The sequence below is a fragment of the Spodoptera frugiperda genome, chromosome 27, assembly GCF_023101765.2.
Source record: "Spodoptera frugiperda isolate SF20-4 chromosome 27, AGI-APGP_CSIRO_Sfru_2.0, whole genome shotgun sequence".
Taxonomy (NCBI): domain Eukaryota; kingdom Metazoa; phylum Arthropoda; class Insecta; order Lepidoptera; family Noctuidae; genus Spodoptera; species Spodoptera frugiperda.
This window is the reverse complement of record NC_064238.1, coordinates 6,473,200-6,486,777: the sequence shown is the minus strand read 5'-3', so window position 1 is coordinate 6,486,777 and position 13,578 is coordinate 6,473,200. Positions and strand designations below refer to the sequence as shown.

At 33.3% G+C, this 13,578-nt stretch overlaps 4 protein-coding genes across 4 annotated transcripts; 2 read left to right on the top strand and 2 right to left on the bottom strand.

Annotated features, from left to right (window-relative positions):
• Nucleotides 1-205: 205 nt before the first annotated feature.
• On the top strand, nt 206-4,867 carry LOC118263571 (zinc transporter 9). Its single transcript, XM_035575642.2, has 12 exons — nt 206-807; nt 1,069-1,268; nt 1,394-1,466; nt 1,602-1,731; nt 1,870-2,008; nt 2,184-2,339; nt 2,408-2,519; nt 2,658-2,868; nt 2,950-3,067; nt 3,144-3,218; nt 3,389-3,502; nt 3,591-4,867. The coding sequence occupies exons 1-12, from the start codon at nt 435-437 to the stop codon at nt 3,633-3,635; spliced, it is 1,746 nt and encodes a 581-aa protein (XP_035431535.1). The 5' UTR covers nt 206-434; the 3' UTR covers nt 3,636-4,867.
• Nucleotides 4,868-4,987: 120 nt separating this feature from the next.
• On the bottom strand, nt 4,988-9,160 carry LOC118263570 (ufm1-specific protease 2). The gene is made up of 10 exons (XM_035575641.2): nt 9,062-9,160; nt 8,609-8,830; nt 8,264-8,491; nt 7,877-8,047; nt 7,478-7,577; nt 6,977-7,123; nt 6,734-6,856; nt 6,373-6,637; nt 6,034-6,287; nt 4,988-5,948 (listed from the first exon to the last, which is right to left on the bottom strand). Exons 1-10 carry the CDS (start codon nt 9,098-9,100, stop codon nt 5,737-5,739), a joined length of 1,761 nt encoding a protein of 586 aa, XP_035431534.1. The 5' UTR covers nt 9,101-9,160; the 3' UTR covers nt 4,988-5,736.
• A 747-nt stretch (nt 9,161-9,907) lies between these two features.
• Nucleotides 9,908-11,223, bottom strand: LOC118263927 (exosome complex component RRP43). The gene is made up of 5 exons (XM_050705307.1): nt 11,093-11,223; nt 10,836-11,010; nt 10,461-10,755; nt 10,244-10,373; nt 9,908-10,160 (listed from the first exon to the last, which is right to left on the bottom strand). The coding sequence occupies exons 1-5, from the start codon at nt 11,107-11,109 to the stop codon at nt 9,923-9,925; spliced, it is 855 nt and encodes a 284-aa protein (XP_050561264.1). The 5' UTR covers nt 11,110-11,223; the 3' UTR covers nt 9,908-9,922.
• Nucleotides 11,224-11,800: 577 nt separating this feature from the next.
• Nucleotides 11,801-12,943, top strand: LOC126912588 (60S ribosomal protein L31). The gene is made up of 3 exons (XM_050705308.1): nt 11,801-11,825; nt 11,955-12,184; nt 12,776-12,943. Exons 2-3 carry the CDS (start codon nt 11,961-11,963, stop codon nt 12,924-12,926), a joined length of 375 nt encoding a protein of 124 aa, XP_050561265.1. The 5' UTR covers nt 11,801-11,825; nt 11,955-11,960; the 3' UTR covers nt 12,927-12,943.
• The last annotated feature ends 635 nt before the right edge of the window (nt 12,944-13,578 follow it).

The following is a 13,578-nucleotide window of genomic DNA, read 5'->3' as shown; positions in this document are numbered from 1 at the left end:
TAGGAACTTGAAAAAGAAAGTTGAATTGTTTTTCCTCTACCAATACAAGAATAATATTTTATTAATTATCATATTACAAAAAGTGAAGCTGGTCGATTAGATACATTATGACAATATTTTTTTAGTGAACCATAAAAAAGTAAAGTCTATGGTTTCATTTTATGTCACATAATATGTCAGGTGTCATCCTTCACGGATTTCATCTTCCTATTGTCAAATTGTCATGTCATCTGATGTCATTTGCTTACGAGTCGCGAATAAATATTCAAAATAAAATAACTATGATTAGCGTTAATTTTAGTAATTAGGCCATAATCTTACGTACACTTTAAGTATAATGTTAATTTAAACTTAACACGTTAGGGGCTCAATTTTTTCATAAATATTCATGTGACTTAATACCTTCAAGGTTGAACATTTCGTATCAAACTATCATGTTGCCTTCGGTAGCCGCTAAGTGTTTCTACAGAAAATTAAGTAGACATTCAATTGAAATAAAATACTTGCATTCATTATGCTTTGGTGCACCCAAGATATTTCGACGAGATATTATACACGAAAGCAAGGAGCTATGGCGATATGTTCACAGTTCAGCATACCTGTTGGATAAGACCAAATCTAAAAATGTTGTCGAGTCGGAGAAAGTTGCAGCTGAGAACGAAAATGTCAATAAAGTAATAAAACAAAGTCCAACTGGCGATATCATAGTTAAAACGGAAACTGATGCAAATAAAGTGGTAACTAAAGTTACAATCGAGAAACTGAAGCCACCTGATAAACCAGCAGATGTACCTCCACCAAAACCAGGTTACATTCTATTAAACCCAATTATTTTCAAATTGTTTTAGACTGAATTTGTTATTGTTATGATTTTATGTAACACTACCTCAACACAGATTCCCTTTCTAATAAGAATGTGTTACATACATATCAGGTACAAGCATTAAGTATTCAACATTTATTTGATTAAAGCTCTTTAAGACAGTTTTTGTCTTATAAAAATAAAGCATAGATTACATAATCAATTTGCAGTTAAAAAAACACTAATGTTATAATTAATATTTTCAGCAAAGAAAAGACTTTTAATAGATTTTTCAGCATCTTATACTGAAAGAAATTTTATAACTCCTATGAGAGCCATGACAGAGTATCTACTGAAGCAATCTGATTTGGAGTCTTTACCTAAAGTTCTAAGAAGGTCTCCTTATGAGTCTGAGCCTCCAATAACTGTGTATTACCGCAAGGATGTAGAAGCAAAGGCTTTGGAGGTGAGATAATTTAAGTTATTTAAAGGATTACTATGATAACATGTTTTGAATACTAGGTCAAAGAAATGACATATCTCTCTTGAATTATTTCTAGCTTTTATTGTAACTATTCATGTTTTACATAGATTTGGGGATCGAAGGAAGCGCTTGAAAAGGAACTATTAAGAAGAGAGTTAGATCGAAGAAGATATGAACAAGGTAATTATAAACGAATATCTTATTTCAATTATAATAATATTGAATGAAACTAATAAATCAAAAGGATTAATAATTACTGTCCAAAAAGCAAAACATTTTGATGAATATAAGTTTCAAAATAGCAAATTTTTACAGATGTGTTTACTGTAAAAAGGAGGCTAAGAAATTACAGAAGAGAAATGAGCCACAAACGTCTTAGAACTGGAGTGGAAGAGATGGGACTAAAAACTAGGTCTGGGAGGGTTGTACTTACAGCTGTGGGAATGTAAGTTCAAACATATTCAGTAAATATTCGGTGGATTTGGCTCCCATTTGACATACATAAGCTTTATGTAATACTATTCAAAATTTTATCTCTGGATCCAAATCCAACAACATTGTTATGAAATTTTATTGTTTTCAGAAACGGCTGTAACTTTTTATTCAAACTATGTGCATGGCTGTACACTGGGTCACACAGTCTGTTTTCTGAGTGCATCCACTCCTTGGCTGACACAGTGAATCAACTGATTCTTGCATATGGGATACATAAATCTGTTCAAGTATGTAAAATTTCTTATTTGGTCTATTAGTATAAAATGAGTTACCTAATCTTAATCCTCCCATTACTTTGGTTACTGATGTTGATGAATAAATTTCAATCCAAATATATTTTAGATCAGGATTGGTTATTAATTTGGGTCATATAATAAAATTAATTATTATTGTTTTGTTTAGATGGCAGATCCAGCTCACCCATATGGCTATACAAATATGAGATATGTCTCCTCCCTCATATCTGGTGTTGGGATATTTTGTGTAGGATGTGGCCTATCTTTCTACCATGGAGTTACTGGTATATTAGACCCTCAACCCCTTCATGATTTTTACTGGGTGAGTTAAATATTTTAAACTTTACTGTGAATATTCTTTCAAAATTTTAAAATACTATTTTATTTCAGGCTTATTTCGTTCTTGGCGGCGCTGTAGTGTCAGAGGGCGCTACATTAATGGTAGCTTTGAATGCTATCCGAAAAGGTGCCAAGGAGGCTAATACGTCATTATATGAATACAGTAAGTTTTTTTTTTATAAAATTTAAAGGTTTGTACAGACAAATATTTAATCCATAACTTTTGTTTCTGCATTGTCACATTTGTCTACACATTGATTTTTGGTCACAATTTAAGTTGCATGTTATGTCTATGTTTCAGTAATGCGCAGCTCGGATCCATCGGTAAATGTGGTACTTTTGGAGGATACTGCTGCCGTAGCTGGCGTCATCATAGCCGCAGGGTGTATGGCTTTATCCCAGTATTCCGGCAACCCATTATATGACGCTGTTGGTTGTCTCCTAGTCGGAACTTTACTCGGTGGAGTAGCCTCCTTTATTATTCTTACCAACGTAGGAGCCCTTGTCGGCAGGTGATCATTCACACGTGAAAAAGATATAACTATAGAATAAAAATCTTTAGCATGGCTTCATTTCAATTTAAATGTCAACAGATCAATACCGCAAGAGCAACTGGACCAAATAAACAGCGTTTTGGAACGAGACTTTATGATAAGAGCTATTCATGACGTCAAGGGCATAGATATAGGCAGTAATCTAATAAGATATAAGGTAAACCTCATTTTTGGCGAAAAAAATATAATGATTTGTCCCAATTTTTACTTTTAATTCCAATTTTCATTTACAGGCTGAAGTTGACTTCGACGGCAGAGCTCTGACAAGGTCGTACTTAGAGAAACACGACTTGAATGCATTAATAGAGGTGAGAGTGTGATCTTGATAAATGTTATTTTTATGCTGTATGGCACATAATAACTTATGAATAATGCATGTAGGAAACTGTTACATCACTTTGTATTGTACTCTATTATTGCCTTTGGTTTATTATTTATGAAATTGTTTGTTATAATGTATTGTATGAAATGATTTCAGGACATGAAAAAAGTAGACACCATTGACGATGTAGAAGCATTCTTATTGAAACATGGCGAAAATATTGTAGATATGTTAGGCGGTGAGATTGATAGAATAGAATTAAAACTACGGGTAAGCAAATTGGGTTTTATTATTTTTAGCACCTCTAAATTTTTATTAATTTGAATATTTTTTTAATGTTGGCCTATTTTATTTCCAGAAAAAGTTTCCACAAATCCGGCACTGTGATTTAGAAATACTTTGAAATGTAGCACCAAATATATAACGTTATTTCATACATGTATGAGAGCTGCTAACTAGTCAAATAGCAAAGCTCTTTGCAGAAAGCCTACAATAGTAAAAGCGGCTTCAGAGACATTGGTTGTAACGTATATATCTTTTGCTAATGTGTGTGTATGGCGTATCCACAGAAGAAGTATTTCTTACTTGGGACTGTAAATGTGTAAAAATGTTTTGAAAAAAATCAAATAAAATCTAGCAAACTTATGGTATTTAAATCATAGCAAAGTTTCAAAGGACCTTGTATAGATTTCTTTTGGTATCCTATAAGCCATGGATTTATGGAGCATTGGTGCTAAAAGAAGCAACACAGTTTGTAATATAATAAGTACCATTGAATTTGTTCATATTATGTGTATATATACAATTACTGTACCCTTATAAATCGCACATATTTTACAGCATTTGATATATTTGATAGTATAAAGGTATATGGTTTTGTTGGTCCTGGGTGTTTTATATCTTTTCTGGAGAGGAACCTGGCTTTTTACTATTTCTTATAACTCCACAGACGCAAACATTAATGAAATAATTACCTTACACATAGATCCCGCACCTTTAAGCTAGTTTCTTCTGTAGAATTATAACGTAGTCAGTAAAGAAATAGGCTGCTTGCTTGGCTTCATCTAGTTATTTGTAATAGATAAGTTCTTGAGTCCCTAATACTCGATATTATATTTTTAAATATTTCCACAGTTTATATTGGATCGGAAGATTGTCGCAATTTCATTCATCTACTAGTCTGAACTGGATATGAGATGCGATACATAGAAACGACCTTTATATGTTCCTATATCTATAGGTGTACAAAATAGAGGGCGTAATTTCTCCTATAAAAGTACCTAGTTCGCTACTATCTGAACATTTTGTGCATGACTTCAAGATATAAACGGAATTAAAGCGACATTACCGAGTATTTAAAAATATAAATAAAACTTTAGATTGGAAGACATTCCAGATTCAATCGCCCCTAGTTGACTCGTAGGCGTAATCTTTCTCCACTTTTGTTGTTGTAACAGTTGTGCCTTGGTTTTCATTATTCTCAAATTAGTTTCCTGATATATTGTTGTATTTCTCTGTGATCTAGGAATGTATTTTATGTATGTAATCTATAGTGTAATAAGTACTATGTAGGCGTAAAAGTAATTTGTAAGCCCCCTTTATGTTCTGTATGTAAATAAACTGTTATAATATTTATTTATGTGCGAGTTTATTGTAGTGTATAAATAACTAATCGACCGTCCCAAGACTAACAATGTATTTGCTTACTTGTTTGTAGAGCTGTAGATCTTATTAGTATTGCATCAATAAAAAAGGTTATTTTTAATTTATACTTTATTTAGTATAAAATATAACAATTCCATTTAACTTACATGCTTGATATTTTGTCACGATACTAAAAATGACGTTAAGCAAATTAAAAGACTCACGTATTATTATGGATTATAAAACAATCATTCAAATTCAACAAAGGTACACAATTATTGTAAGTGTTCTGGGTGACAAGTTTAAACATCTAGTTACTCTTTATGGCAGAAACTTGAACATGCAAATAATTTGAACAAAGTATAAAACAAGCTTATTGTTACCTAAACCTAGATATAAACTTTTGATCAAATAATCACATTTCGCTGTTGGGTTGAGCTTATGTTAGTTCTCTAATTTATGGGTTTCAAAGAGAGAGAAAGAGAGTCTATAAAATGGCAATGATTAGATGATTCCAGGTGACATAGATTTAGAAATACTTTAAAACGAGGAAAGCAGGTGGAACCTTAGATAAATTGTTGACTTTCAATGTGGACTAATAGGTATAATGTTTGTAATGATTAGTACTACTTGTTTCGACATAGCGTAATACTACAATATCAGTTAACTATATTTATTTCCACCAGGTCACACCTGAATGTTCTGTAAAAAAATGCACAAGTGTGGAATCTAAGGGCTTATCCAAGCCAATATCACAGCTTTACATACAGCATTAACAATTATTGGCAGCAAGAAATAGAATAATGGAAAATTGTGTTCAAAGACAATAAATTTTAAATGCTTATGATACAATTCGTCTTTTAAATAGCAGGTTTTGTTTGTGGTAGACAGAGGTTGTAGTGAGCAGTTTTATTCCAGAAGTCGGAATTCTTCCAACCACACCATCCCTTATTGATAACAATGGACAAATCTTCTTGGCCTGTGTAGTGAGGATCTAGGATGAGATAGCGAATGTCATTTGTTGCAGAGTTGAATTCAACTCCCAAAATTGTGTGAGCCAGCACACCTCCACCTAGAAGTAAAAGTTATGTATGAAAAACCTACACTTGAGAAAAATACTTACATAAAAAATGTAAATGAGTTCAACAATAACTTACCAATCATAATAGGGCTGCCATGTGTCTGGAAGTGATGTACTAGATCATGAGCATAGCTCTGTAACTCTGCTCCAGTGTTAGCGAATATAATCCTTGATTGTACGCCTAAAAGTGTTTCCAAGCAAAACATGACTTCAGTGGACCCTATCCATTGCTTTGAACCTAAGAATGAAGACTGCTTATCACCAATGTTTACAAGGCACTGTTGAATGTCTCTGTGGCTTGGTATATCAACGGTTGTGTAGCCTTGGTACCTGAAAACAAAGAATATTATCATTGAGCAAATATTCAAGACCCTATCTATCAAATACATATTCTTTTAATTTAAGATATACCTACCTAAACCATGAAAATATAGTTTGCATTGAGCGGTAAGCGCAACCCCAACCGTCGTCGTTGAAGTTGTCCTGCATGTAGTGGTGGTATGTATACCGGCCTCGCACTAGAGCTACGGTGACGTCTGGCTTGGTTGGTTGCTGGGGTATAGCCTCGTGAGGATTCACTAGACGCCCACCACTTTTATCAGCATAAGCATTACCTCTTCGAAACACTGGTCTTGTTAGGCCCAGCCCCAATTGTTCATGTAGCAATCGCCGTTCTTTTTCTGCAATCAATTACAAAGATAAGTTGACAACATACTAATATGAAAGTTGAAATGGTATTTGTATTATATTGTTACATTATAAATATTTTTACTTACCCATACTTTCATCAGGTATGGCTTTAGGTACTACTCTAGTGATGAAATGCCCTATTTCTTGTGGCAGGAAATGGAAAGTTTCAGGTAATCGTAGCCCAGCACCATCTCCAATGCCTTCTTGACCTAGAAATAGATTTATTAACAAATTAATACACACTTCCAACTATTGTTATTTAATAATTTTATTATATAGCAGGAAACACTCCTATAACTGTCTTATAATAAATAAATATTTTTACAAACCTAGTTGTTCCAATAAGACACTTTCTAATAGTCGGAGTGACCTGCAGGCTGCCTCCACAAGGACTGTATAAAGATCCAGTAACTTTGTGTTGCGGTGTATCATTGCCAAGGTATCTATTCTCAATGGCATACTGATGCAAAATGCAGCTGTAATAAAATAATACATCACTTTGATAAGTCCTGTCTAAGCCACATTATTGTGTTGAGTCCTGTTTATGTTGTTTTGCAAGTTACATTTCAAAATAAGTTTTACATTCTGGAAGTAAAGGGTAATTGGGATTACACTTAATACAATTTTATTAAACTATCCCTCTTGATTGATGTGTGAAACACTAAAAAAAATAATTCTCATTTGATTTGTATCACACAAACCAGGGTTTAAATCATGGTTTAAACCCTTGTTCCACAAATCATTTTAATGAATGGGTTATTAAAGCCCAATACATTACATAAGTTTTTATTTATAAACAAAACATTCTATTTGGAAACTGTAAAACTTACGTTTTCTTTGAGTAGTCATCATTTTAACTGCAGTCTTAACAAGTTTATCTGACAATATATCTTTTGTTGTCTTCAAAACCAGATTTATGGGCACTATTTCCTGGAAAGAAAATTAACACCACATTATTATTACAAATCAAAAAAATCTAGTTTATTATAAAGAATAATATCAATTATGATTTGTTATTAGGACAAGGAAATGGTTATTTTATTTTACTAGTTTCACTAATTGAGTTTCAGTGCTATAACAAAATTGAACATTATTATTTTATACTATTGTTTATTGTATTAAATAAATAATTAATGTTATAGTATTTTGGTCTTTATTACAGTTTTATACATTTATACACAAGTGATTTCAGATTAAAAATCAATTAAAGTATTTGATTTCATACTCACTATGCTACTAGTATTATGCTTCTTTTTCTTGGGCTGTTCTGGGCTCATGGAGTCAACAAGTTCTCCGATGGTTGCCTCTGTGCTGGTTCCAGTTAGACCCACATCTGATGCCACACCAAACAGGTAGACTGATGTACCATCAATGTGGAATGAGACCTGACCAGAAGCAATCTGCAACAACATTAAAAATTGTGCATTAGATAAAATAACAAAATGAAGACACTTTTGAAAATGTAATTTGGCAAGGTAATATTATGATTGTAAGTATACAATACACAACATGATTGTTAAGTATAGCTAATAATACAAAATAACATTCACACCTGTTATTGCCCTGACAAGTAGCAATATAAAATCTGTTAACAGCTGTTATTTTATGTAACAAACCTTTTTTCTCTTGTTTTGCAGGATATTTTTCACTCCAGATATAGTTGCTTCACAGCTGAGTGGTAAGATTGTGTTCAAGCGCACATGGAGGAACTGTTTCCACATCTCATCTGAGCTCAGCACTTCATACTTTGTCTCCTCAAACTTGTCATGTACCAGAAAGTGAGTTTTCATTTCTTTCTTTTCATTGACTATCATCACTAGAGGGTTGTCTGTTATATCTACATCCTGAAATAAGGACAAGATTGTTAATCATTTTGTAGCAATGTAAACGTTTTAGTAAGTAAGACACAAAAAATATAATAAGTTGGAATAACATGTAAGAAATGACAAAGCATTAGTTACCTGCAGTATTTCCTTCATTGTGGTCCCTGTAGTCAATGTTTCGCCAAATCGCACGACGCCACATAATTCTATCTCGGCGGGGAGGTTGAGCAAAAACTGCCTGTATGTGTTCTTCTCATTTTCAAATAATTCTAAGCTCAGTCCAACCACGAGCAATGTGCCATCGTACATGAGGCCGTACAGACATCCTGTACTTTCATTTGTGTCTATATTAGACAGCCTCTAAAATAATAATATTAAACATCAGTAACGAACCAGTTCACAGCACATAACTTAAAAAAATATCATAAAATATGTAATGACTGTGACGATGACGTATGTTATTAAACTATAATTCTGAACAGTTTTACCCGAAAACTCTGTATTTAAATTAAAGCTAGTTATTTTATTCACTTTTATAGCCAGAGCTTAACACTGTAACAAGCTTTGATTAATAAAAATAAAATAGTTTACCTCAATAACATAATTTGATATTTTGAGACGTGGTGACATTTTACATGAATGTTACCAAAACAGATAATAAAATAAAGACAAGCTGTCATTACGGCTAGAGTTACCAATTTATATATTTAAAAACTGAAATGTTTTTGGGTGATGTTATGACTTTTTATTTTATATTAATCATTAAAAATCTATTTGAATAGCAAATTTTGTAGTTTTTTATGCTTATTGCTCATATTTCAAACCGACCAAATCTTATTCTTCTTTGTCTTGTGGCGAGCTGTTGGGCAGTGGCGAGCTGTTGGGCAGTGGCGAGCTGTTGGGCAGTGGCGAGCTGTTGGGCAGTGGCGAGCTGTTGGGCAGTGGCGAGCTGTTGGGCAGTGGCGAGCTGTTGGGCAGTGGCGACCCCACGGACCTGACTCCCGGGAGAGGCCCTACTTTTCAACTCCGGTTAGTACCCGTGACTATCCGGAGAGGCCTCTCCTGCCTCATTCTTGCCTTAATCGGCTGGTTTGAGTGGAGATTCGCAAGAGTGGAGTTGCCTTCAACTCCACTTGGGGGAAGGATGTATCCCAGTAAGATGCTGGTAGGGGTCTTGACCGAACTTCCGGGATTGCTCTGATAGCCGTGGGATACCTCTCCTTCCTCAAGCAGCTCAACGTATGTTGCCCCTTGTCGCTACATGCTAACGGCCGTTTCTGGGGGCCCATTAATTGAGTTTGCTACTCACCCCCCGCCTATTTATCCGTATGTATCAATATTGGTCATAGTTAACCAGTTAACTATTTCACAGCCATCCAGTAACTTGTACCTTGTAACTAATTACCCTGACATAAATATTTGGGAAATAAAAACTAGTTTAAAAAATATTCGCTATTTATTTTGTTCTAATTCATAGTTTTTAATGCAAACATCAACAACTTCTTCAACCAGCTGTGTTTTTTCTTTGGCTATTTTGAAAGCCATTTCTTCACATTCTTTGGGGAGGTTACAGCAACCAAACTTATGAGAGCCACAGAGGAATCCTTTATTGTAGCATAGTATTAAGTTAGCTCCAATGCCTCCACACATCTCTTCTTCATAAGATGATGGATCAGCCAAAACAATAGTACTGCAAAAAGAAACATAAGTTTTGATTCTGCAGTTGAATTATTATTAATTTTTATATATTTTAGCATTAGTATCCAACCATACCTTTGAAGATGTTTGTATAAAGCAAAGCTTGATGCCACTGGTAGACCATGAACTTTAAGTTTTGTTCGGACACTTGTATCTACTGAAATTTCTTCTGTTTCTGCATCATATGTCACTGTTGGAAGTGTCACTGAAAAAATGTATCTTATTAACAATATTGTTTTTTATATAATTATATTACATCAAAGAATAAAATAGGAAGTAATTTTTAACTCACAAGTTTTTAAGCTGGCCATCAATGTCATGACACAGGCATCAACCAAACTGCCATCATTGTCAATGCAGACCATGTCACAATACAACACCCATGCCAATTTATCATGAGCTATGCACAAGTCTTTCAAGTCAATACATTTTGAATTCACAATGATGTCTGACACTAAAGTACTGGTGACTTGTGCAAAATCTGATGGTGGACCCGGTCTGAATTTTGATGAACATAAAGCAGGTAGCTCCACATTTGTAACCAGAAAACCCATGTCTGGTTCTTCAGCTTTCGGAGTTGCTAGTTCCTAGAAGTATGAATAAATATTATATTTATATCTTATCTATATGGAACTTGATTCAGTTAAAATAATAGTAAATGTATTACCAGTTTGATCCCACATACAACTGTCGTGTTTCCGCATTTAACTACTGAAGATGCATCTGCTGCTTTTATGGAATTTACATTTAACTTAATGTTACGTTGTTCTTGAAATCCTCTACCATCAGGACGTATATTTCTCGATAAATAGTCATTAAAATACTTGACTGGATGGATCAGTCTGTAACAATAAATAAGCGTAAAGGGTCGTTTCAATATACGTGTGTAAGATACAAGAAAAATAAAATTTAAAGTAATCTTACTTATAAATATCAGCCATATTATAAGGAAGAAATGTTTAAAACTCAAAATTATTATTTTATTATCGGTGATTCCCAATAAACAACAAAAACGTGCGTTTGTTTTGACGTTTCTGAATTCTGTCTGAATGTCAAAGTCAACTGTCAACCAACCCGATGAGATGGGAAACATTAGTTTGGAAGATAACGCACTTGAAGGATCAAGGAAGTTTATTATAATAGTACAAGACTTGTACTAATTTTACTTAGTACAAGACTTGTACTAATTTTACTTAGTAAAATTCTTTTTAATTATTCTATTCCATTTTATTAGAAGTTTTATTCATAAATATTACGAAAGTTGTGTAGACTTTCGTAATAATTATAATATTTGGCCTTTGCCCTGCAGTGGGACGACCATGGCTGAAAATAAATAAAAATAAAGTTTTTGTGGTTTTAGATTTGCAGTAAATATTTTGACTATCGTGATTTTTTTATAATTTCTGAAATAATCGGATTCTAGTTCTCCAAAATCGGAAATACTTTTTATTCGATTAAAAAGAGTCATTCAATAAAATTTTGCGAATTAACGAATAACTAAGGGGTTTTTAAAAATCTATAACTTTCAAAATCGAATTTTGATAGTCTATGGGAGTCTTGAATGAATCGGTAATTCAACTGTCAAAATCGCTTGACATGTGTAACTTGACTTTGACGTTTCTTTTTTGATTTGGTTTGGTGCACGAAGCTCCAAGGTGTGTGTATTTATGAAAAAATCCACTTTAATCGTGAAATATCAATGCCGGAATAACTTAATTTTGTTATAAGAAGTGTTCTTAGTACCCGTTATAGGTGTTGTGAGTCTTATTTTGTGATATTATTACAGATCACAATGGCAAAACCTAAAGGAGAGAGGAAAGGCAAATCTGCCATCAACGAAGTTGTAACTCGTGAATACACGGTTAACTTACACAAACGGCTTCATGGAGTAGGTTTCAAGAAACGCGCTCCTCGTGCCATCAAGGAGATCCGTAAATTCGCTGAGAAACAAATGGGAACTCCCGATGTTCGTGTGGACACTCGCCTAAACAAATTCCTCTGGTCTAAGGGAGTCAGGTAAGGCATCAAAGTCTTTGGTAATGTTTCTAAATTAAGTGTTTGAACCTAAATACATTGATAAAAGTCATAAAACAACATTGCGTTTGTTGATGTAAATAACCTTAAAGTTGTAATGTTTTTGGTTATACAAGTGATTCCTGTTATCAATGCGATGCTTTCAAGCTACTTAGTACTTTGGTACATATATCTTTTCACATGCTATTTATTTAATAAACCCCTAATTCATGAAATTTCTTGTCTGCAAAGAATCATGACTGTATTGTATGAGTGTACTCATGTTGACTGACAAAGTGCTAAGTTACAGCTAGTACATTATGGTAATCTGAAGTAAACGAGGAGTTAAATGTTGTCAGTGAAATCTATCAAACAAAGACATGTCTTTAACGCTGTGCTAGTCAAACTTTAGAAGTTACGGTCAGTGGGTTGTATCAGGGGCAATCTAAGTTTGTTTTGATGATTTTGTTCAGAGTAGTTGATTATAATACAAACTCATCTAGCACTAAACAGTAAATAAAGGTATAGGTATTATGTGGTTTTTGTAAATGACATTTTACAAAAATACTAAAATAAGCTTTGTATTGATTTCAGAAATGTCCCCTTCCGCGTCCGTGTGAGGCTGTCTCGCAGACGTAACGATGATGAGGACTCTGCACACAAACTGTTCACACTCGTCACCTACGTACCCGTAGCCTCAATCAAGGGCTTGCAGACAGAAAATGTTGACGCTAGCCAAGAATAAACACTAAGTTTAAGCTATTACTGCAGTTTCTTTTCAAATCCTGAATAGAATTCATTGAGTTATATACCATTAGGGTTTATAACAAGGTCAAACAATAAGAATGCATAATACCATTTAACAAGACTCATGTGTTGTTGCTTTATGAGTAACACTAAAGAATTGATTGAAATGGATGTTAATATTAAGAAACCTTTCAAGTACACAAAACAATGACTTGCACTATTTTTCAGATAGTTTTTCATTGAAGAATATTGAATTTACTGAAATGTTATTGCTTGCTATCTAATTTACTAAATACCTGTAGTTATTTAGTAACTTAAAAATAACCATAAAAAAAGATTTTGAATTAAAAACCTATGTCTGTTTCTCATCAATGAATCAATCATCCATGCTAATCTTATAATTGCCTTATTTTTAATCAAAGGGTAAAGAAGAAAATGTTTGAATCCCAAAAACGAAAGACAAAAGTGATAATATTAGTTTCTATGGTCTTCAAAAATCTGATCTATATAATTGTCTATTTAGTAGATTAGAAATATTGGATAGGTATTTTTCTCAACAAAAATTGTAAGTTATTATTTGTTGATTTGAACTATAGTATAACATCGCTTTTGACTACATTTTATACTCACACGTAGTTTAATTAGTTTTC

Coding starts and splice junctions, on each gene's coding strand:
- LOC118263571 (XM_035575642.2), top strand. CDS start 435: ATGTTGCCTTCGGTAGCCGCTAAGTGTTTCTACAGAAAATTAAGTAGA. Junction 1,269..1,393: donor TAGAAGCAAAGGCTTTGGAG/GTGAGATAATTT, acceptor TGTTTTACATAG/ATTTGGGGATCGAAGGAAGC. Junction 3,219..3,388: donor ACTTGAATGCATTAATAGAG/GTGAGAGTGTGA, acceptor AAATGATTTCAG/GACATGAAAAAAGTAGACAC.
- LOC118263570 (XM_035575641.2), bottom strand. CDS start 9,100: ATGTCACCACGTCTCAAAATATCAAATTATGTTATTGAG. Junction 8,492..8,608: donor CAATGAAGGAAATACTGCAG/GTAACTAATGCT, acceptor TCCTTATTTCAG/GATGTAGATATAACAGACAA. Junction 6,638..6,733: donor CATACCTGATGAAAGTATGG/GTAAGTAAAAAT, acceptor AATTGATTGCAG/AAAAAGAACGGCGATTGCTA.
- LOC118263927 (XM_050705307.1), bottom strand. Junction 10,374..10,460: donor GATGGCCAGCTTAAAAACTT/GTGAGTTAAAAA, acceptor ACATTTTTTCAG/TGACACTTCCAACAGTGACA. Junction 10,161..10,243: donor TTATACAAACATCTTCAAAG/GTATGGTTGGAT, acceptor TTCTTTTTGCAG/TACTATTGTTTTGGCTGATC.
- LOC126912588 (XM_050705308.1), top strand. CDS start 11,961: ATGGCAAAACCTAAAGGAGAGAGGAAAGGCAAATCTGCCATCAACGAA. Junction 12,185..12,775: donor CTCTGGTCTAAGGGAGTCAG/GTAAGGCATCAA, acceptor TATTGATTTCAG/AAATGTCCCCTTCCGCGTCC.